This window comes from Marmota flaviventris, chromosome 5 (genome assembly GCF_047511675.1).
Source record: "Marmota flaviventris isolate mMarFla1 chromosome 5, mMarFla1.hap1, whole genome shotgun sequence".
Classification (NCBI taxonomy): Eukaryota; Metazoa; Chordata; class Mammalia; order Rodentia; family Sciuridae; genus Marmota; species Marmota flaviventris.
The window spans coordinates 105756663-105781906 of record NC_092502.1 but is presented as its reverse complement, the minus strand read 5'-3'; the positions used below and the strand labels follow the sequence as shown (position 1 = coordinate 105781906).

Sequence of the window (25244 nt, the reverse complement as noted above, 5' to 3'; positions counted from 1 at the left end):
CTTAATCTAAGTAAAATGATGTATAAAATGAGAAGCAGTGATTATAACATTAGTTGTTTAACTTAATAAACAGTGAATTCTAACTATCAATAATAGAAATATAAATATTGCAGTAGACCCCAAAAAAAAGACCAGAAAAGGCAATAAACATGAAAGATGTTCAACCTTGACATTAAGTAAAATACGTAAGTAATACATAATGAGATACTTTAACCTGTCATATTAGCAAAAGATTAAAATTTTAAAAACACCTAGTCTTAGGAAACAAGCATTCTGGAAAAACACTGGTAGGAACTTAAATTGGTAATTTTTTTGTAGAAATTTATCCTAAGGAAAAGTTCATACCTAAGAAAATTAACTGTGTAGCTCCATTTATATTAGTGAAGAAGTAGAAATATCTTAAATGTCCATCTTTAAGAGATTAAGTGAGCAATGTAATATCAACTGGATGATGAGAATCCAAATGATGTTTACTTCACTGTACTTTTCTATGATAGTTAAATTTACAGGAAAATTGCTACATTTATGTCAGAAAAGATAAAAAAATTTTACTGGGCACAGTGGTGCACACCTGTAATCCCAGCAACTCGGGAGGTTGAGGCAGAAGGATCAAGCCAGCTTCAGCAACTTAGTAACTTAATGAGATCAAATTTTAAGAAAAATATTTTTTACTTTTTAGTGAATTATAATTGTACATAATAGTTGGGTTCATTTTGACATAATGATACTTGCATGGAATTTAATTAATTTCATTTCTGTCCCTGGTACCCCGCACTCCTTTCCTCTTTGTTCCTACTCTCTCCCTTCCTCTACTCTGCTGGTCTACCTTCTACTGATTTATTTATTTTTAATTGGTGCCTTATATATAATACATAAAGATGAAATTTACTGTTACATATTTATATATGCACATAGCATAATTTTGTCAAATTTATTCTGCATTTTCTCCCCTTTCCCATCTCTCCTCCCTCCCATTCAATCTTTTTCTATTCCACTGATCTTGCCTATATCTTTATGATATCTGATGTTCCCAGATATCCCATTTTTTTTCCCTTTACTTTGTTCCAGATTTGGTATATAAGAGAAAACAATCAACCCTTGACCTTCTGGATCTAGTTTGTGTCACTTAGCATGATGCTCTTCATTCTTAAGTTCCATTCACTTACTGCCAAATGCCATAATTTCATTCTTCTTTACTGCTGATTAAAACTCTATTGTGTATATAAACTACATTTTCTTAATCCCTTCATCCATTGACAAACACCTGGACTGGTTCCATATCTTGGCTATTGTGAGTTGCACTACTTACACTTGATATTGTTGTATCACTGTAGTATGCTGATTTTAGTTCTTTTGGGTAAATTCTGTGGAGCAGGATAGCTGAGTCATTTGGTGGTTCCAGTTTTTTGAGACTCTCCATAGTGCTTTTCCATGTAGTTTTACTAATTTGCAGTCCCACCAACAATTATGAGTGTACCTTTCCCCCGTCATCTTCACCAGCATTTATTATTACCTATATTTATGATAATTGCCATTCTGACTACAGTGAGATGAAATCTCTAGTTTTATTTTGCATTTCTCTGATTGCGAGAATGTTGAACATTTTTTTTGTTATTTGTTGATCATTTGTGTTTCTTCTTTTGAGAAATGTCTGTTTACTTCTTTTGTCCATTTATTAATTGGGTTGTTTTTCAGTGTTAAGCTTTTTGAGTTCTTTATGTATTCTGTATACTAATCGTGTTGAAAGAGTAGCTAGCAAAGATTTTCTTCCATTCTTTTAGGCTCTCTTCATGTTCTTTATCATTTCCTCTGCTGTGCAAAAGCTTTTTAGTTTGATGCTATCCCACTTATTGATTCTTGGTTTTATTTCTTGAACTTTTAGCATCTTGTTAAGAGAGTTGGTGCCTGTGTCGGTATGTATTAACCCTATGTTTTCTTCTAACAGTTGCAAAGTTTCTGGTATGATTCCTAGGTCTTTGAGCCACTTTGATTTGGCTTTTGTGCAGGGTGAGAGATCAAGATCTAGTTTCATTTTTCTCCATATGGATATCCAGTTTTCTGAGTATCATTTGTTTAAAAGGCTGTCTTTTCTCCAACATATAGCAAAATACAATTTTTAAAAAGACCTGGGTATGCAGCTCAGTGGTAAAGTGCCCCTGAGTTAAATTCCCAGGCATTTAATATTTTAGAATGTGTAGAGCAGAGGCTAACGGAGTCAGAAGGTCTAGTTGTAGAATTCAGAACATGGGAGTTTTATGAATTGGATGATCTTAAGCAGTTAGACCAATGGGGATCAAGAATACAGAAATAAGAGTCACGTTGATGAGGGAGGGAGATAGAGTAGATATGACAGACTCAGTTGGGCTGTGGTGAAGACCCTATGTGAGGTCCAGATGGAGGTGTCCAGAAGCAGTAGAATATGGGAGATGTGTAGGCTGGAGACATAAATGCAGTAGTCATCTGCAGCTAAGCTATTTTATTACCTGTCTTAAGTCTGTATTGTGCTGCTATACTGTAATCCCTGAGACTAAGTAATCTGTAAATTTCCGAAATTTATTCCTCACAGGCAAGATGCTGGGAAGTAGAAGACCAAGGCCCCTAAGGTTTTGGTGTCTGGTAAGGGCCCTGTCTCTGCTTCCAGGGTGGTGCCTGGAATGCTGTGTCCTCCAGAGGGCTGTTCCTCACATAGCACAAGAGCAAATCCACTGGCAAGCCTTTTTAGGGTATAGTCTATTTGTGAGGGCTCTGCCCTCCTGACCTCCCAATTGGCACCACTTTCCAACACTTTTGCTTTGGATATTGAATTTAAATTTAAGTTTTAGAGGCGAGAAAAACATTCAAATCATAGACCTACATTTTCCCAAGGTCTTTGGTCATTGAAATCATGAAGAGGGTTCATGTTCAGTCCAGCTCATACAAAGCACAAAATTTGCTGCCTCCCTTTGCTTGATAGCTTCTAAAAATAAAAATCAGCACAATAGGCTTCTTTCTGCTTCAAATTAGATGTTTAGTGCATGTTGGAGCAGCAGGCCCACTGTCTTAGATGCGTGGGCTTTCCTAACAGCTTCTATAGGCAATGCTCTGGAGCCAGGGAGTCTAACCTCCCAGTCACTCTCCTAGTCTTTGACTTCTTGTAGACCAAGTTCAGGCATAGATAAGCAGTGAATTCTGCTACTCTGAATAATCACATAATCCATCTCAATTGAGAAAACCACCTCTAAAATCTGTTCTCTTTACCACCATTACTCTAATCCACCTGGGAAAAAAACAACAAAATTTGGAGCGTCATAAAAAATAATTTTCATTCGTTCCACCACAAGCTAGAATATGTAGTCTTGATCTTCTGAAACAGATTTTCCATAAAACCCATGCACATGAATCTGTCGGAGCAATGGAATTACTACCAGGCTAAACTCTGTCAAAGGATCAGAGTGAATGTAGCAAGCACAATGATCATTTTCTCATTAGCAACCCTCAGTGAGAGGAGAGGCAGCAGATTTACCAGCTAGAAGGAGAAATGAGGAGAAATGTCTGCAGTCACTTCAATGTAGAGGGGGGAAAAATAATCTGAGCATTTGTGGACCTCCCCAGGCAGTATTTTAGTGCAATTCTAGTCTGTTCCAGCTGTTCAAGATCATCTAATTTAACCTCATTTCACAGAGCTGGAAACTGTAACAGAGAAGGAATAAAAGATTTTCCCAAAGGCACAAAGCTATTTGTAATAAGGCTGGCATGTATAGTTATATGAAAATTCTACCAAAAGCACTAGGATTATAAGAAAAAGAATTAGATGTGTAGAGATGGGGATGTAGCTTTGTGGTAGAGCACTTTCTTAGAATTTATGAGGCTCTGGGTTGGATCTCCAGTATACTCCCCTGACCCCACAAATCAATTGGATGTGGAGTGGGGAATCAAAGCCTAAGTTTCAGGTGCCTGGGATATCTCCTGTGATTCTCCTTCCACACAATATAGGACTGCATACCTACTGTACTTATTCTTATATTTGTTCTTATCTAGGTAATTATCTGAGGAGGGTCTGACTTAAATCCTGAGCAAAGAAGGTGGTTGCTAGTTGTCTTGTGAAGAATCATGTTTAGCACCATGATGCATAAATTTAGTGGATAAATGCATTAGATGGCCAGTCTCATTAGATAGTCATCTTATTCTAAAGATCTGATAACATAGCATTATTTAGCATTCAGGCTTTGAGAAAATAGCAGACCCATTGTTTTGAGAATCATTTAGGTAAATGCCTAAAATCAAATCACAGAGAATAATTCCCTGATCTAAGTGAGTCTTCTTTTGAAGTGCTTCCTCTCTGCCTTAACCTATTTATTTCTGCAGCTCTAGCCACTGCAGTGTTAAGCAACTTTGGGTAGCTGGATGAAAAAAAACAAGGGCTCACTTAACATAATTTACACAATGAAATTGTCAAAGAGCTCTTGGCTAAGTTTGCATAATCATTCCAAGCTCACTTGTTTATAAATGAAGAAAGCGCACAAGTTGAATGGATAATTTGAAGAGTCCCTTTCCAGCTCTACAGTATTTGATTATAGGATGTCATGCCACTGAGTCAGCACAGTTCCTTTCTCCTAGCTCCCTCCCTCCTGAAATTTTATTTCACTCATTCTTTTTTTTTTTAAAGAGAGAGAGAGAGAGAGAAAAAATTTTTTAATATTTATTTTTTAGTTTTTTTTTTGGTGGACACAACATCTTTGTTTGTATGTGGTGCTGAGGATCGAACCCGGGCTGCACACATGCTAGGTGAGCGCGCTACCGCTTGAGCCACATCCCCAGCCCCTCACTCATTCTTTTACTAATACCTGTAAGAATTTAAAAATTTGGAATAGCCATAGCTTTTCTTCTTAATTAGAAGATACTTACTATTACATTTGATAGCAGTTTCTTGTTTGTGAATCTATGCATAAACTCGTAAAGGCTGAACATAGTGGGCACACCTATAATCCACGCTACTCCAGAGGCTGAGACAGGAGGGTTGCAAGTTCAAGGTTAGCCTGGGCAATTAGTGAGACCCAGTCTTAAAATTTTTTAAAAATTTTTAAAAAAATTTTTTTTGAAGGACTGGGGATGTAGCTCAGTGGTAGAGTGCTTTCCCAGCATGTGCAGTGGCCTAGGTTTGATCCCCAATACTTCAAATAAATAAATAAATAAGTTAATAAAAAACATGAAGGGGATAAAACAGTTTCATAATGTGTGGAATTATCAGATGCTCAGATGAACATATCTGTGATATCTTTAAGATATTCATTTGAAGGGATGTAAGAGAAAATGGTGACATTTGGTTGTCATTGGTGAATTCATCAGTGGAAATTCTAGGGCTAAGTTGCTAGCCAAATCTGTTTATAATATTGCATTCTGGAATCAGGAGAGAAGGAAGATAATGGCTTTCATTCAGTATGATTGAAACCAACTGATTTTATCCTTAACTTCTGAAATGACAAATCCAAAATTTCTAGACAAACACCCCTTTTCCTGAAGGGTAATTTTAATTGGAATAGAACCCTCCTGATTTGCTGTTGATACCCTGATTAGGACACTAGGAAGTCCCAGTTGTTAGTAGAAGGTTGATAAAAAATTTGCCCCAAATCACCTAATTTCAGTACGAGGCAGGATAGTTTAATGGTTTAGAGTTCCAGAGTCAGATCCTAGGTTCAAATCCTTCTCTTATTTCATATTGACTGTGTGACCTTGGAAAACTTATTTAACCTTTTGATGTTCAGTTTTCTCATCTATAAAATAGGGATAATGTACTCACCTTATAAAGGGTTTTTTTAAGGTTGTTTTGATAAGTAAATGAAATAAATAATCTTTATTTTAAAAAAATTTAGACAGTGGATAGTACAGTGACTAGAATGATGTAAGAGTTAAAAATGGCAGCACACTGATTTTATTATTGAATATATTATCTGTGTATTGTCAATTTGAGTGCCTAAAAAGAAAAGAATTGTGTGAGGCATGGGGCTGGAACAGTGATAGAGAAGTATTTACATAGGGGCGTGTTGACACTGACTTTAATAATGTGCTCTTAGCTCCTCCCCCATTTTTAAGAGGTGGAAGGGGAGGTTGCCCAGGTTGCCCACTATGTTGCCCAGGCTGGCCTCGACTTCTTGGGCTCAAGTGATCCTCCTGCTCTAGGACCCCACACTGCAGGAATTGACTGTAAGCCTGTTGCACCACATCTGGCTAGGATCTTAGCCCTTTGTCTAACTCTGTTCTTACTTAAGAGGTGTTTGTGTATGTTGAATATATATCAAAAAATGAATTACATTTTAGATGTGGCAAGTAAGTTCTGCTTTATAGAGCTATTAAATCCTGAATTTTACCTTAATTTGGTGAATAAAAATATTATTCGTATTTCTTGGCTGCAGACACTTGTCTGAAGAAAAGAAGAATGGTAACCAGACAGCAAAAAAGCATTAAACACTTCAAACAGCAGTCCTGATTTTGAATGACCTAAATTCACTAAAGTAGAACTTTTAACTCAGTCCTTTGCATCTTTTTATGCCTTGAATGGGTACAAAATAAAAGGTGCCTAATGACATGGCTTGCGTGTAATGTCACATCCCATGTGACATTGCAAGGAATGAAAAATTTAATCGTGTTTCCTGGAGGAAGCGAGCGCTATTAAGTGCTGCATCACTGCAGAAACAAGAAAGTGCTCCTTGTTGCCTGTGCTCATGTGATGCTAAATTCACTAACTCCTGACATTTTTCTGCTTCTTTCTGTTAGGCCATTACCATCCCCACCATTTAAGGCAAAAGGGGAATTGGCTTTATGTCAATGCTGAGGATGAGTGGGGGTGGTTACTTTATTTCCTTTTTTCCTCTTGGTTCTTCCTCTTGTCCCTCCCGCCTTCCATCCCTTCTGTAAATACATACACATACATACATGTGCACACCTGCACCATGAAGCTAGGCTGTGGCACTTGCATATGCTCTAGTCCAGCCTGTTCAAAAACTGGCTTCGGAAGTGCCTCAGTGCTCTGCTAGGCTTCAAATTAGGTTAGGTGTTCCTGTTGTGTTCATTTCATGTTACAGGCACTATACCCCCAAGCTTTGGAGCTCTTAATATCTTACAAAACACTACGTTTTTGCTTGTTTTTTCTTTCCCCTTTTTTGTTTTTATAATAATGATTATTATATCACTCACCTCTTTCAAGAATTATTCATGGCATCTGAATTTGTATTTATTTCAGATTTCAAATTAGATTACATTTTGCTCCTAAGTACTACTCACTTATTTTTTTAAATTTTATTGATGACTTCCCATTTTTTTACTTTTATTTTATTTTAGTTTTAGATGGATATTATACTTTTTTGCCTTTTTAAAAAAGTATTTCTGTTCAGATTCAAAGTTAGGGAAAAACTGAAATTTTGACTTGTTCTTTATAAATGTTCAGGCTTATAGTATGTTTCTTTGGGGCTTCAGAGTTCAGTAGGCTTGGGATTAGAATTCTGTTTCCAGCTAAGCTGGGAGACTTTGGGGCAAATTAGTTAGCATCTCCTGATCCAGATTTCTCTAAATGTAAAATGAGGGGTTATTACCACCTCCTCCTAAAGATTGTTGTGAGAGTGGGTATAAAACAGTGTGTCTGGCACACTGTAGGAACTCATGTATGTCTACCTTCCTTTTCATTTGAATAGGAGCTTTCATTCCAGAACATCCTACCTCTGCTATATACTTATTTTAATTTTATAGAATTGTTTAAGAAGCTATAGGGCTAAATTCCCTAACCTTTCTTCCAATTTTAGTTGGCTAGAGATTTGGGGAAGATTTTTGAGGTATTTTGTGTTTAACTGGAGCCTGATACATGGAGAGAAGTATTAGATTTGGAGTCAGAATATCTTGGTTCATTTTTGGGACTCTATTTTTTCATTTATGTGGTAGGAAATATAAAAATTCATCACTTATTTAACCTCACTAGATGACTGGGAGAATCAGATGAGATAATGTTTGTGAGATAATTTGTAACTATTAAATGTTCTTCAAAGTTAAGTAAATTATTATCATCATTAGACACATCATGTGTGCCTCTTTCCCACTGGAAGGCACAATTATGCTATGAAACATTAAGATTAATTGCTTATTTCCACAGTAAAGGATCTCATTTTAGGTGATCTCTTACTATGAATTAAGTCTAATAATTTGATATCAGAAGTGAATTGATACCATTGAAAAGCCTTGAATATTTATAATAGCATCAACAACTCAGTATTATTTCCGCCACAGAGACCTGTAGGTTGAAAACTTACATAATAAGGAGGCAATTGCTCTATTTCTGTGGTTCTTGACTGGTACTATAGCACAGATTAATCCAGCATAGAATAACTTTGGGGTCAGGTGACAAATGTGCTATTTCTAACATTTTTAAATTATGGTATAATTTACATATGTCAAGTTCCCTTTTTTTAAGTTTTTTAAAAATTTTGATTTGCTGTATATGACAACAGAATGCATTATAATTCATATTACACATATAGAGCACAATTTTTCCTATCTCTGGTTGTACACAAAGTAGAGTCACATCCTTAAAACAGTATGTTTAAAAAAAAAATCAGAGCAGAAAGATCCTATGGCTGAAGTTTTACCCTTTAAATTCAAAAGTTGTTACAATACTACATAATTTCATATCTTTTTAAAAGAGAATTTACCAAGCTTGATTTAACTCTTTCATTATTCACAGTGATCCTGAATCATGTTGTTATATATTGTTATCCTTTTTCCCCCAGTTTAGAAAGTATATCTTATTTCTGGTAACATTTAGTATGCCATGCTTCTACTGAGGGTTGGGGCGGGGGAGGGGGTGTTTTAATATATGTGTGTTTTGTGGTTTAAAATAACTTCAGTTTGCCCTGCATAATTTTTGCCATGTTTTCAATAAAGTATTTTAGAGTGAACAAAGGATTCATAGTGTAGGGATTTGTTTTTGGCCTCCATTGAAAGATGTTAGAGTTGAAAGCGTTGTTAAAGATTTCATCAAGCCTTTTGTTTTGTAATCTATTGAAATTGAAATCCAATAAGTTAAATATCTTAAGAAGTTTCGCCTTCCATTTTTAACAAAGGGTTATTACTGATGAAATATATTTGAATTTTTATATCCTTTGTCATTAGTACTTTTAGATTATTATATAATCTGGTGACCAGTTCATAGACATATCAAACAGCTTGTGGAAGTCTCCTGCTTAAATAAACATGGTGGATTGAAGAAATGTGCTTATCTCTAGTCCTTACCAAAACCTCTACATAAATATGACAATAAAAGATAGAAAAGGAAAAATATCCAAAAAATAAAGAGAGGAGAAAGGAGATAGTAGCAAAATGTTGGAAGCTTGAAAACAGGTGGACAAAAAGCGAAGGATTTACTTAGCAGGAGAAGAAAATTACCAATGTAAACTGGGAAGAGAGGAGGCCCAGAAACAAAGCAGTCTAAATATACTTTAGGACCCCAGAAAAGTTCATCAATATAGCAGGATTCTTATGGAGAGCCAGTGGAGCTGGAGCAGGAGGACTGATGGGAAGGCCTTATAAGGGGTAGAAAATGTCCCCAAATGCTAGAACTGAGTTTGGTGGTTTGCTTTCTGTAGAAATTGAGTCAGAAGGACTGTGGCCCTGGAGATACAATTATGCCTCTCAGTGAGGAATTGGAGGAGTTCTCTCTGGGAAAGTGACCAGCCCAGAAAAAAGACCAGTGGGTTTGGGGGGTGGTCCTCCAGCAAAGTATCACTACTAGGCTACCCTGGCAATGTCATGAGGTGAAAAGATAAGTATGTTTTGTCTTTATTCTACATTCCTCCCATATGAACATTCTGCTGCATAAGGTGCAATTCTAGTGTTCAGAGTGACACCATTTTTTTTGTTTTAAATAAAGCAGGTTATCTAAATGCAAGCACACTACTTCTGATTCAACCAGCAGTCCATTTCAAACCAAAGGAAAAGCCACCTGTGTTGGAGTCATTATGGGCTCTTAGGCTGGGTTTTTATCCTTTCAATTTCAGTTTCCTACTCTGTAAAAAGGAAAATGTATATATAATGCCATAGGATAATGCCTGATACAGTAAGTGCCCAGTACATTGGAGTTATTGTTATTTATCATCATCTCCATCATCATTCTCAGTAACAGTTAATATTTTGGACAAACTGATCAGGGCAAAAGAAGCCATTCTTCAGTACTTTTTTATTTTATAAATATTCATTCATTTCCAGAAATAAACTGAGTGCATGTATTGCTAATAAATTAGACTGTCTTATGGTTGCATGGGATAGCACAAAACCCTAGAGAAAATCAGGTTCTATGGTCACCATAGCAACAGCCTGCCTGATCTGTCTCTCATTTTTGAACCTCGTAACACAGCATCCTAAAGCACAGTTATTAGTGGTTGTTTGTATCCATAATCATTTTCAACATGAGAAAACCTATTGGGTGTTTGTTTTTCATAGATATTCCATTAACTTAGTGGCCTTTTGTTGTCATGTGGTTGCTGTCAGCAGCTCTGTCTACATTGCCTGGAAGAGCTGATGGCTGCATCTGGGTTGGGAGCAGAAACAGGAGCTTTCGCCCTAAACTCTTTACAGGTTGCCACGAGTGCTTAAGTGATGGAAACAGGGTTCTTGACCCCTGTGGGGGAGCAAAGATACCAGGCTGAGGCAGTGGCTTGTGCAGTGGCTTTCCTTTGTTGCTCATTTCCTGTATTTCCCATCTTTGGATGGAGACATGTTCTACACAGGTACCTAGTTCCTCCTGTGATCTTCCTGAAGCACAGGTCTGAGCCATGAGCAGTGCTTGGCACTTCTCTTTTGAGTGGTTCAATTTATCTTCTGTTGTCATTCACATTCCTAGTTTTCTGCTCTAAACAGAGGCTGGTGGACACTGAGCTGCCACATGGCTCCAGATACAAGCTCTGTTGTATTATAACTGTCTTCCGAGCTGTGGAAGCTAGTCTGAGGGCAGAAGAACACTAATGGGTAAACTAATTCCTCACTAGATCACATACATCCTTCTCTGTTCTGAGCCTTTCTCTATCATAGATAACATCCAGAACCCTGCAACCAGTCATCGACTGACTAACACAGCCCTACTCTGATTGGTTTTGAGCCTTAGTAATTGTAAAAAGCCTTTTTGTTCTCCCTTTGGCTTTGCCCTCCAGCTTCTCATTTGAGACAGTCTCCAGAAGAATGAGAGCACAAGGAACTCTTTACCCTCTTACTGACTTTGTTCTTCCTATTTTGTGTCTAATAGCAATCAGGCATTTGCTGTATATATGTACCCAGCACTCAGTAAGCCATCTACCATATAGATGGAAAGAGTCCTAAGAGCTCACATTTAATTCCGTGGCCCTATGCATGTGGCTACATCAGCTGCTCTGTCCAGTGTTTCTGAAATCACCATGTGCCAGGCATTGTGCTCAGCAGTTTACATGTTTTATCTCCTTAATCCTCATATCAATCTAGAGTTACACCATATGAAGTGGGTACCATTTTATTCTCATTTTACAGAATAGGTTCCATAGTCAGTTTCCTGAGATTATAATGTAGGAACAAGTTCCATCTAATGTCAACTCTTGTATCTTAATAATTCTCTATTACCAAAAACAGTGGGTCCCCAGCATGGCACCTTTAAGAGGTGAGTATAGTGGGAGGTCCTTAGGTCATGAGAAACATCCTCAAAAGGCATTCTGGGGCTGCTGGTGTAATCGCCCCATGGTAGTGTGCATGCTTAGTATATGGAAGACTCTGGGCTCAATCCCCACTAGCACAGTGAAGGGGGCGGGGAAGTTGGGTAGAGAGATCTTGGGATCCAGTTTAGCTCTGCCCCTCTCTGCTTCCTGGCTCCATATGTGAACTGTTTGCTCTACCACATGTTCACATCATAATTTTATGACATCACCAAACCAATAAGGTCACCCCATCTTAGACTTGAACCTCCAGAGCTATAACCAAAATGAACCTCCCTTTACTTCATAAGCAGCCTGCTTCAGCTATTTCATTGTAGTAAGGAGAAAGCTGACTAATACACCTAGCCTTGGAAAGGACACCCATCCAGATATAATGCCATCGAGCACTTAATCAAATAAACTATTGTAATAATATATGTGAATATTTCTACCCTGCTTAGTTCCAAAAAGGATTAGAAGCTGTCAGAATGTTTGCCTAATTTTCATAATAACCCAGTGATTTAGGGTTACTATGAATGACAAAACTACTTCTCAGGATAAATGACTTAGCCAAGTCAATAAGTGAGTCAGAGCCAGGTCTGCTTCAATAGAGCAGCGCTGCATCCAAGATGTCCTGGTGGTGGTGCCTATGGGTTTCCACTGTAAAGGTGGAGTCAGTCCTCCCTCATGTCTGAGCCAACAGTCATTTTGTTGCTTCTGTCCCTGACCTCGTGCCCCTGGAGAAGCACACATTACTGTGGTTTGGCTCAGCTCTGTCAGTCAGGCCCTTGAATGCAAAAGCAAAAACACATGTTACCTTAAAGTAACCCAGGTTCAAAACTTGCATGAAAATGGCAGACATCAACTTTCCTCCTCTGGAAAGTAAAAGGAGGAGAGTCCAGCTTTATTTTAGATATAGTGCCCCCCTACACATAGATAGATAGATAGATGAAAATTTGGATTCATGTTTCTACTGACCTGATTTTTTTTTTAAATTTTTTTTAAAGCTCTTTTTTTTTTTTAAGAGAGAGTGAGAGAGAGAGAGACAGAGAGAGAGAAATTTTTTTTTTATTTTTTTTAGTATTTATTTTTTAGTTTTCGGCGAGCACAACATCTTTGTTTGTATGTGGTGCTGAGGATCGAACCCGGGCCGCACGCATGCCAGGCGAGCGCGCTACCGCTTGAGCCACATCCCCAGCCCTGACCTGATTTTTTTAATGTTGCATAAATTAAAAATTGCTTATGATTCTTGCAAAACAATCTTTGAAACTTGTAGCTGATCCAAAAAATGCTTGATTTTTAATAATGCAAATCCAGCTTCATAGCAGGCAAAGAACACATTTATTCATCTTTGTCACTTAGTGCCCAGCATAAATGATGCCTTGATTTGGTAGGTTGAAAAATGAGTGGAAGTGGAAGAGAGCAGCTTTGCCCTCATCAGATGCTTCATTTTGTTGTAAGAAATCATTCCATGTAAGGTCCACAAGTAGAACTATTCTTTCCCTAGTTTAATGTTCAGCTTTTCCTTGATGTTATTCAATGTTTAAAAAAAGAGAAAGACAATAAAAAAGCTTCCCTACTTTTTTTACTTATTTATTTATTTATTTTTGTCTGAAATTAATGAGAGGAAACTTGTACCTGTTCTTGGGGCTGCATGTGTTGTAGCAAGCAGTCTTGTAGGGCAGACAGCCTCCATGCTGCCATGCTTGAAATTCCACTTAACATGCACTCGCAAGGGACAAGCCCCACCCCTTCCTGCTCGGTGTAATTGTCCAGCATTGTGAGCTAATGATGTTTAGGAAGCAAGGGAAGCAGAGGTATTTTCGTAGCTTATTTCTTCTTCCCCTCCCACAGAGTGCAGCCATGGTCTGACATATGATCAATGAGCCCAGCTCTTTTTAGAATGCAGAAGATGCCTCCCTGTGTCTGTGGCTCACAGTGGCAAACAATAGACACTTCTACAATGATATTTTGCCTCCCTGGTGTTCAAATTTCTTCAGTTAAGCCTGTCTGGAATCTGTTTAACTATTACCCACCAAAGCCTTTTCTCCTCCTCCTCCTCCTCCTCCTCCTCCTCCTCCTGTTCTCTTTCTTTTGTTTTTTTCTTTCTTTTCTTTCTTTCTTTTTTTCCCCCCCTATAATATAAAAGGGGTGAGGGTGGAGGATTGGAACAAGGGAGGGAAAGACTGTATTTTTGCCAAGGAGCTCTCTCTTCTTTCCCTATGACTCATACTTAGAAAAGCAGAGGGACTTTGGAAAGCTGCCTGTAGTCACATTGAGGCAACTCTCCTGGCACTTTTAGACATTGTTTTAATCTTCTCAGGCAATAAAAGATGTTTTTCAAATTGTTCATTCCCTTTTTCTGGGCCAACCTAAGAGCTTTTGTTTTGCTGAGGCATGGTGTTTTATGGAAAATTCACCAGCCAGAACAGATGAACTCAGACCTTTGTATTTGGCTTATTTCTAAAGAAACAGCTCTCCCATATTCAAAATTTATAACCATTCTTTCTTATGATTGTTAAAGTACCAGCCCTTAGCCTTTTTACAACATGAAGCTTACATTTGGTCAGTTTCATTTTAAAATACTAGTTTGGGTTTGGTTAGTTAGAGGAATTGTCTAGTAAATATAGTCATTCTGTTTTGTTTTGTTTTTTTTTTTAACCATTGGGCAACACAAGAAAGCAAATGGGGACTGGGAGCAGAGCATAGGTCACTGGGTCACTGTGTTAGTCACCTTTCTGTAACAAATACCTGAGGTAATTAATTTATAAAGAAAAGGGTTTATTCTCACAGTTTTTATAATCCTTAATTTCTAGTCCTTAATCAGGTGGAGGCATTGCTTTTTGAGACCTTGTCTCAAAAAATAAAAGATCTGGGGTATAGCACAGTGGTAGAGCACCCCAGTACCTCAAAAATAATAATTAAATGTACTTGAGGGACTTTGAGTTTACCTTTTTTTGATTGTATCATTGCATATTAAAATTTTAGATGCCAGCTTACAGGCTCTGCTATCCCCATAATAATCTCTGTTGGCTTTCTGAAGTAGGTAGCAGGATATTCACATGATGGGGGAATGGAGGTTACTGGAATGGAGTAGAATCAGATATGAAATGAGTGATAGCTTGTTTGTCTTCAAGTTGTTATTCACTCATTTGTATTGCTGCATTGTGCTGGTTTAATAGAAACTTGTTATTGGCTGGTATTTAAATGAGTGAATATAAGGTCATTATTCTTTAGAATCATTAAATTTAAGTGCTAGAAGGAGATTTCAGGGGCCTGGTATATATACTGTGTGTGAAAACATACTACATGGGCCAAACAAAATTACCCGAACACTAGACTACACCAAGCCCCACATCTTTGTCCCTTTCCTCTGCCATCATCTTTAGTCTCCTCTTGCATTGTACAAAACAGGCAGCATTTCCTCCTGGCTTTGGCTTTATAGTCAGGATGATACTTCAAAACTGGAAGTGGATTACTGTTTCAAATATAAATAATACTCATGAATTTCAATATACATTATTGATATTTATAAATCTTAGTGTTGCCAAATTATCAAGCACTTACAGATGTAGGACACAAAATGATAGGAAACATGTCCCCTGCCTTTTAAGAGCTTAAAGGCTTAATAGGGGAGTCAGTAGCATTACAGAAATAGAAACTAGCTCTGAACTTGTGGGTTGTATAACTGGAAGGAAGTCCAATGTCCAGTCTTACTTTTGCTATAAACAATTCTTAGATATTTGACTTTTTAATATATAAGAGAATCAGAATGTTTAAAACATTGAGATGCTTTCTTTTTAAAAGAAAAAATCTTATTCTTAAGAAATCCAGATTAGTGCTGAGCCTATCTTCCCTCAGAAACACCCCTAAAGAAATCCATAATCTCACACAAATACACATAAATCTGCTCAAAGTGGCTTGCTTCTCTGCCTTATATGCGAGTGCTGCATCTCCTGGGCCAGGCTCTTTTCCTGCTCATTTCTCTTGTGGCAGATCTAATCCTCACAACTTCACTAAGCCTAGAATACTTTAGAAATACTGCATTTTATTTCTGTTTTATTCCTTTGTTTTCCTTTCTCACTTCCCTTCCCTCAAAATTAGTCAGATGTACTAATGATTAATAAATATATGTTATTTTCCTGTCTTAGTTATGATTCATAATTTTACAGAAACTCTTTGAGTTTTTAGCCTGGGCCTTTGTAGACATCAGGAAATATCTATATCTTTTTGAAACTAGTTTATTCATGGCTCATAGTTTTCCTACTCAAAACCAAAAATATTTCCCTATCTCTGCCTAAATCAAGCAATCCGAAAACTTCATATGCTTTTATAAAGAAGATTAGTTCTAAGATCTAATTTTTCTCAACTTCCTGCTGTTCCTAGCCAAAGGCCCTCTCCTGTTAGCCCAGCCTTAGCCTGCTGGGACTGTTCCTAGCCCAGAACCTAACTGTGAGCCAGTGTGTGTGCATCTTCAGAGTGACCAGAGAAATCCCAGCAGGGGCTTCTGGGTGCACTTTCACTAACTGTCAGTTGGTGGCCACAAAGACAGCCATTTCTGCTTTTAGTACCATCACAAGGAAGGCACCTCAATAATCTGTAAATACTTCTTTCTTCTCCCATTCTCCCCACAAACACTCTTCCCAGTTTATCCACATACTTTGGCTTTTAAAGGCTGATAAAGTCATGTTCCAGGCCTCAGGCAACAAGCAACTAGCTTCATTCTGACTGGCTCCTTCGTAAACCTTGGAAGTGAGAAAGAGCAACTGAGACCGACTGAGGGTCCAACTATGGGTGATTTTTTTCCTGTATCAGAAAAGGAGAGATGTCTTTTTAGATTAGAGTTAGAGGAAATTGATAGATCACCAGGGATAGAATATAAAACCCTGTGCCTACCACAGGGTGGCTACTTGGTAAGTGCACATTTCATGAATAAGGTATATGTCTCCTGGATTGAGAAAGGTAGATCTGACAAAACAGAAGAGAGAATGATTTGACCATGTGTGTTCCATTTGTGATTGAGTTCTGTACTATGGGAGGGCATGGGGACTAGGTGTATTTCTCCTCGAGTAGTTTTTACTATGTCATAGCACACTAGTGTGTTTCCAGGTGAGATGCCAGTGGCCTCATTTTTAAGCCCTGGGCCTGACAAATTCAGATTCAGATATCTAACAAGTCCCTCTTTTATCCATCTTCATTTCAAAAAATGTGTTATTATGCTGCATTCATTTAGCACTTTGCATTTGCAGGATATTATGCCTGTGTTCTTCTCTACTTAAAATCCACTTACTTATCACCCTTTTTAGAATGGCAGGCAGGGATACCAGAAGGTCTAAGGACTGTATATAGAACTCAAAACTACTTGAAAACCGGGTTTTAATTTTTTTCAAATTCTTTTTTGGAAAATGCCAGAATATAGATTGTAAACCTACCAACAGAATTTTTAGAATGCTAGAACTCTTCTCATGTCTTGATTATAGTGGTGGCCATTCAGCTGGATGCATTTGCTAAAACATGTAGAACTACAAGACTGAAAAGTATGCATGCCATTTTATGTCCATTGTATTTCTGTAAATATGACCTTAAAAATGAAAAATATTAGATTTCTATAATATAAAGATGAAATTTGGTCATTTACTGCATTTTCACCACTTACAAATATTTGTGACTGGAGTATACTCAGTAGTAGGTTGTATGCTTAGGATGTTCAAGGCTCTGGCTCAGCCCCAAGCACAAGCATATATATAAAAATTTTCTATGATCATATTTTTGTTTTATTTTAAGGATTTTCAATATGTGGGTGTATCTCTATATTTTTAAAGAAAGACAGTTTTATCTACATTGTGAGGTAGATAGTAAATTAATTGAAAAGATTCAAGGCCAGACTGATTGACCTTTGGTGGATTGTGGGGGGCAAAAAGTAGTCCTGGCATTTGGTGCATTTATTTAGTGCAGGCTCAATAAATGTTTGTTGAAAATCAAAATTAACTGAAATTCCTCTTTAAGAATCTGGAGCCAAGTGTGGTGATGCACCTATAATCCCAACAACTCAGGAAGCTGAGGCAGGAGGATCACAAGTTCAAGGCCAGCCTCAACTTCTTAATAAGACCCTATCTCAAAATAAAAAGGACTAGGGATGTAACTCAGTATTAATGCACTTCTAGGTTCAATGACCAGTACCCAGAGAGTGGGTGGAGGGAGAGAATAAATCTGGGATTTAAAGCAGCAAAAAGATTTTAGTCAATAATACTGATTGTTAGTTGGGGCTTACTAATAATTATTACTTTTGAAACTAACAATTCTGAAACCAGAATTTCTGACAGGATGAAAAGAAAGAAAGTCATTGTCTTTTTAATTATCTTTTTAGAAGGAGAAAGTGGGTAGCAATGATTGAATCAGATTCTGGTTTAGTCACATGACTCCGCTCTTTGGTTCAAAGAAGCACTCAACCCTTTTGACAGTTGTACACTTGCTTCATTGATAGCGTTCCCAGTCCTCACTACAGGCTTTAGAGCCAGCTGCTTTTCTTCTTGGCAATCTTGCTTTCCTCCTACCCTGACCCCCTCTCCCTTCCCCGTATACACCCAACTCAGTGGCTGAGGTTCCCATCTGGAAAGCCTGTTGCCACAGGATACAGAATTCACTAGGGAAGAAGGAAAGCTGCATGTGTGTGGCTAAGCTTGGTGGCTGTCATAATCAGATAAACAGTGTGGAAAGCTTGCTTACTCATGTGGAAGAGGCAGTGTTGCAGCTAAATGGTGAAGCTGCTGGGCTCCAGGCTCTGTCTGGCATTTGTACATGAGGCCTGCTCAGCCTGGAGCATTTTTATTTGTGATCCTAAATGAGCATTGCCACTTTTGCCATTCAACAGTAATATACCTTCATTTGAATCCCATGGTAGAACAGCTATACCTACTTTTTAAAAAATATATATATTTTTAGTTATATGTGAACACAACATCTTTATTTATTTTATGTGGTGTCAAGGATTGAACCCAGTGCCTCACACATGCTAAGCAAGTGCTCTACCACTGAGCCACATCCCCAGCCCCTATATCCTATTTTAAAAAAAGTAAACGATGAATTTGATCCCAAATAATAAATCCCCTGTGACATTCACACCTGTAAGGGCCTTTCTATAATATTACAGCAAATTTCTAGTATTTTTTCCTTTTCACTCTTTAGACAGTTTGTGTGTGTGTGTGTGTGTGTGTGTGTGTGTGTGTGTGTGTGTGTGTTGGTGGTGGTGGTGGTGGTGGTGATGGTGGTGGTGATCAAACCCAGGGCCTCACACATGCTAGGCAAGTGCTCTACCACCGAGCTACATCTCCTCTTTTCATTCTTGACCTCTAATGACCTCCCTTCTCTTCTGAGAAAATGTTAAAATATCCAAAACTTCCACTCCCATGTCCATTTTGCAGGCAGTGATTCTGCACTTCTGCCTTTCTGGCGGCATCAGTCGTCAAAAAACAGAATGCAGGCCAGTGCCCTGAACAGCTCTACATATGACCTGATTTGGAACTGAGATGAAGCTTCTCAGTTCCTGGCATTGGTTGGCCATGATTGGGCCTCCTAGACAAGCTTTGGCTTCACCTGGAAACCCTACTTCACTCTGGGGAGAGATCTCTTCTCCCATGGTTACCAATTTTTAAGAACCAGAGCTAGAAGTGGGGTGTGCACTTCTTCCATCTGTCTTCCTTCCTCCAAGAAATACACAGTTCCTTAGAATTGTTCTAAGTTTACTCACATTTTATAAGCTGGAGACTCAGAGTGGCTCTTGTCTTCATGAACACATCATTGGGGTTATTTAGGTTGCTTTTGTTTATCTTTTCCACACTCATGGTTTGCCTGTCTTGGCAGTCTGCTGTCCTAGGCAATAATAAAGCTTTTGTCGAGGTGAGCCAACAGCTGATGGCATGGGGCACAGAGGGGACTCCTACAGTGGCCGAATGTAATCTGCCAGGCTGGTGGTCGGAGCAGGCAAGAACAAAAGCTAATCTGTTTGCAGGCAAATTGGAAACTCAATGTGTTAGTTGTGTTCTTCTCTCATTGCCTTTCTCCTGGCTGAAAGTAAGAGTGCTCAGCCAGCGGTCCAGAGATTGATGCAGACCAAGTCCCCATCTAGAGTCTACCTGCCTCTTGCAGAACTGAGAGTTAGAAAAGGGCCCACATTTATCCATGTGAACTGCTTATGAAGTTATTGACCCTGGAATTTTTCCCACATTCACCAACCAAAATTCAGCCCTTACTTGGCCCAGTGTTTTTCTGGTTTATGTTCCATATAGCTACTCACATAAGTTCCCTAATTTCTCTTTTTAACACTGCTTGGGGGTTAGAGAAGAGTTTACTTGCTGCCTGACTGGGAAATGCATGAATTGCACTTTGGGCAACATGTTTCATAATACGTGTATGTTGATTCTTATTCCTGATTTGAAGTGAGTTGGTTTTTGTGATAGTGGGGATGAAACCTGGCACATGCCAGGCGAGTGCTCAACCACTACGCTGCATCCCCAGCCCCACTCATTTCCTAATTTGACATACTGTTGGCAGTTGCTTGAAAACGTCCTCTACATTTGCTGTCATATGGATTGTTAGGTCTTAGAGAGCAGAGGTCATACAGGTAGCCATGCCTGAACTATCCTGACAAACCTCTTCAAGGGCTACTATACAGAGATGATTATGAGTAACTTTCTTTTTAGACTTCTAAGAATAAAGTGTGAGAAGAAAAGACTTTTGAAAAGAAAATTATTTTCTGTTCTTCCATGTGTTGAAGGTTGCCTTAGAAAGTTAACAAATGGCTTTAAATAAATTTTCATTTGAACTTTAAAGGTCCATATCTAGGTTCTCACTGTCATCTTTGTTATAAGTCTAAAAATAACCTGCTGATCATGAATAAGAGGTTTTTGGTTGGATATAGTCATGAATAGTCATAGGTTTGGGTTAAAGTTCAGCAACAAAAAGTGTTGGTCACTGAGACATCCTAAGGCAGAAGGTTAGGTTGAAAATGAGGTTTAGGTCTAAAGTACTTGGGTAAAGGAGGAAATTGGCATTTTTAATTTTAGTTTGTTTTAAAATGAAAAATAGACTAAATATAATAACCACTATAACAAAAATTCTTTAGCATCTAGTGGTCCCCTTGGTCTTTGGCCCTTTACTCCTCACCTTGTATTATTGTTAAATACATGTGTATGGGGTTTTTTTTTGTTTTGTTTTGGTACCAGGTATTGAGCCCCAGGGCACTGTACCACTGAACTTTACCAGCAACCCTTTTTATTTTGTTAAAGACAGGGTCTTGCTAAGTTTCTGAGGGTTTCACTAAATTTCTGAGGGTGACCTTGAACTTGTGATCCTTCTGCCTTGGCCTCCTGAGTTGCTAGCATTACAGCTGGGTTCCACTGCACCTGGCATGTGTATATTCTTTTTGTAATGAGGCCTCATATGGGGCATTTACTATTCCTTATACATACTATAGATGTTAGCAAAATCATCAGTACATAGTAGCATTTAATACCAATGTTGATTGGAGCTGTTTTTTTATTCACTGAAAATCTATGGACCAAGAATTGTGAGGCCCGAGTCACATGGAGCAAGTCAATTGATTCCCTAATTACCAAGGGAGTTTACCAAGGGAGTATCACTATCATAGGGGCCATGCACCTGATATTTCATTTGACATTTTTCCTTTAAAAAATAAAAGTTGGCTCTTGTGTAGCTAGGTGGTAGAACACTTGCCTAGCATGCACACAGCCCAGGGTTTAATCCTCAGAACCACAAAAATTTTAAAGAATAAATGAAAGAAACTACATTGGCCAATACATTTGTTTGTTTTTGTGGTGCTAGGGATTGAACCCAGGGGTGGTCTACCACGTAACTACACTCAGCCCTTTTATTTTTTATTTTGAGACAGGTCTCACTAAGTTGCCCAGATAGCCTCAAACTTTCAAGCCTTGGCCTCAGCCTCCCAAGTCACTGGAATTAAAAGCATGTGCCACCAAGCCCAACTGGCCAGTACATCTTACACTCTCAAAATTTTAAGAGTAACAAGGAAAAGGAAGAAAGCAGTTCAGCTATTGATTTGAAAATGAAAGAGAAAACATGAAATACTGAAAGTTGTATTTTGTCGTTTCTATTCAGAAGATCTCATTAGAACTTGTATCTAGGGCACCTACACAATGCTTTTCTCTGGTCAGGGAACTCTTAATCATGAACTTAATTTGACATATTTTTATCTTTCAGATTTTAAGAGAGCTAATTATAAAGAGAAAAATTAGAATGAAAGAGACATTTTCCAGCCAAAACTAAGATATTAAAAAAGAAATAGGAAAAACTGGGGAGGGCTACATGATCATAATTCTGTAAAACATCTTCAGATCTTATTTTGCCAAACATCTCACCAGAGAACTAATAAATAGCCTAAATTAAATACTAGTTCTCACTTCCTCTCCTTTTTTCAGCTTTTACTTTGGCACCTATTCAGAACAAAACTATCCCAGTGGCAGATGGCAGGAAAGAGCGTGTGGCAGATTGAATAATCAGCCTCTTAAAAATGCTAGTATTAGCCTGTGTCCTCAGCCCTTGAATATGGTACAAAATACTTTAGCTCCAAGTTTGTTTATTTTTTTTTCTTTTTCTTTTCTTTCTTTTTTTTTTTGGTCTGTACTGGGAATTGAACCTAGAGCCTCTTCAATGCTAGGTCATTCCTTCTTTTTAAAAAAGATTTTGAGCCAGGCTGGTGGTACACACCATAATCCTACTTACTTGGGAGTCTGAGGCAAAAGGATCACAAGCTCAAGGGCAAAGTGGGCAACTTAGTAAGACCCTATCTCAGAATTTTAAAAAGGCTAAGAAAGAAGTTCACTGTATGAGTGCCCCTGGGTTCAGTCCCAGTACTCGAAAAGAGTTTTAATTTTTGTGGAACCCAGAGATCACCCTACTTCCTGATGGTTAAAAGCCCATGTGGGAACTTAAGCCATGATATGAGATAGGAAAATCCATCCTAATCAAAACAGATTAACAAAAAGAGTGAGTACAAAGCCCTGGATACAGCCTCCTCACATCCCTTGCTCTACTCCAGCTTGATTTTTTTGTCATAGAGCCTGAGGAGCAAGAAGCAGCTTCCACCCAGGTGTTAGCAATGTATGTGCACTGAGGCAAGGGCTGCATTCCCAGTTCCTTTGTGGTATTGCTCCGTGTATACCTCATCTTACTGTTGGACTGGTGCACACCTCATCTTCAGCTGTTTAGAACTTGTGGAACCACTAGGGAGTTGGGGAAGCAAGAAGAAACAGACCAAAGGGCTAGAATGGAGTTGTGAAGAATATGGTGGGTTGAGGATCATGGAGGACATGAAAGTTCAAATTGGCTCGTCCTTCTTCTCCTTCTTCCTCTTCCTCCTCCTCTTCTCTAAATTTCTGTTTTTCTTTTTTTGTGCTCATCTGCTTTAAAACTTAAAATATGAGCATCAGCTTCACATCTCCTTTGTATTTACATGCTGCCATGGTTAATAGAGTCTGTTCTCCAAATAATGTCTTGTAAATATCATATTAAAATGTTGAAGCAGGGGCTGGGGATGTGGCTCAAGCGGTAGCGTGCTTGCCTGGCATGCGTGCGGCCCGGGTTCGATCCTCAGCACCACATAAAACAAAGATGTTGTGTCCGCCGAAAACTAAAAATAAATAAATAAATATTAAAAAAAAAAAAAAATGTTGAAGCAGGGGTACTAAATAAGGATTTTTTTTTTTTTTAATGCCAGGTATTGAACTCAGGGCCTTGCCCACTAAGCCACATCCCCACCCCTATTTTGTATTTATTTAGACGCAGGGTCTCATTAAGTTACTTAGTGCCTTGATTTTGCTGAGGCTGGCTTTGAACTCACAATCCCCCTGCCTCAGCCTTCCGAGCTGCTCAAATTACAGGTGTACGCCATTGCGCCCAGCAGGAATGAAATTTTTTATAAATTCTTATTTATTATGTTGCCTCCTCTTTCCTGCTTCAGACTTATAATTAATGAGTTTCAACTTCAAATTTATATCATCTGTTGACGTATAACTTTTGGTCACATTGAGTGCACTGAGTAAATATCTAAGAGAAGACCTGCTGATGAAAGATGTATTTTGATACTGACATTTAAGAGGTGACACCAGTTTTCTTTCTTCTTGTGCTTTATTTAGATTTCGACATAGTCCCAACTGCTGGTACCTAAGAGACTGGACTATCCACACTTGGATTAGACAGTGTCTAAAATATGGTGCAGAAGACAAAGCTTTGTATACCCTTGTAAATAAGGTGAGTAGTTTCCTGGAGTGTTTCCTGAGTTAAGAGGATATGGTGTTTGTACATGTTACAGTACAGCAAGGAATAGTACCAGAAATAACTTTTATAAATTATCTCCCCTCAGATGCCTTTTCAAAATGGGGCTGAGTGTAATCAACAAAACAAATTATAAATAAATTTTCTGTAGCTGATACTTTTCCAAGCATAGTGACTCAAGAAAGGACAGGTAAAGGTTGAAAGATAGTTCAATCAGAACAACTCTGTACTGGTGGTCATTTCATTCTTTACCCTTAAGCCTAGGATTTCTTGCCTAGCTCCTTTTGATAAAGTATAAAGGGAAAATGACCAGTTTTGCTGGTGTGTCATCTCAAAGGTATTCAAACTTATCTTATACTATTTTTAAAGACTGTACTCCTAGATATTTCATCCTGTGTCTTTGCATTCTCTGACTACTGACCTCAAGCCTGAGATGAGGATCTAGGTCTTTGTTTTTTCAACTCTAATTAGAGCGAGTTGTATTAAATCAGTGATTTCCTATTCTGCCTTCCCATTAGTGTCATCCACGAATCTTTAAGAAGTATAGGTTCTTATCTCTGCCCCCCAAGAATCTAATTTAATTGTTCTTAATGGGGCCTGGGCATTGGTGTGGGGTTTTTTTTGTTTGTTTGTTTGTTTTTAATGGTTTCTAGTTTTTTAAATAAGTGTTTAGATCAATTTTAGATTTACAGAAAGTTCAGAAATTTTCCATATGTCTCCTGTCCCCATATATACTTAGCTTCCCACATAATTAACATTCTGCCCCAGTCTTTGATAAAAAAGATTAAAAAAAAATTCTGCCCCAGAGCAGTACATCTATTAGAATTGACAAACACATCATTATCACACAAAGTCACTAAGGTTCATTTTTAATGTATACATTTTTTGGTTATCGACGAAATGTTCAATGATACATATCCACCATTATAGCATTGTGCTGGATAATTTGCCCTAAAAAATCCACTGTGCTCTGCCTGTTCATCCCTCATAAATATTTTTATTTTTAGTTTCCAGCTGATTTTAATTTATAATGAGGGTTGAGAATTACAAATCAGTTGATTTATAAGGTCTTTTTCAGCTTTAATGATTTATCATCCTAAGATAGTTTGGTTTTTGTCTGTGCCTAGGGATTAGTGCTAATTTGGATGAGTGTTTTGAGAAATACAGATCCTGCCCATGAGCTACAACCTTTAAAACAGTGGCTTTTAAACATTTCTCCATTTAGCACACCTGAGGCATCCTGTGCAGTCCACCAGTGACAGC

At 38.1% G+C, this 25244-nt stretch overlaps 1 protein-coding gene across 1 annotated transcript in view; it reads left to right on the top strand.

The window, feature by feature from the left end:
* Mrps27 (mitochondrial ribosomal protein S27) overlaps nucleotides 1-25244 on the top strand; it is a 90450-nt gene that overhangs the window by 49326 nt on the left and 15880 nt on the right. The window contains exon 5 of the mRNA XM_027927871.2: nucleotides 23843-23957. Coding sequence (XP_027783672.2) covers nucleotides 23843-23957 — 115 coding nt within the window. The remainder of the gene's footprint in view (nucleotides 1-23842; nucleotides 23958-25244) is intronic.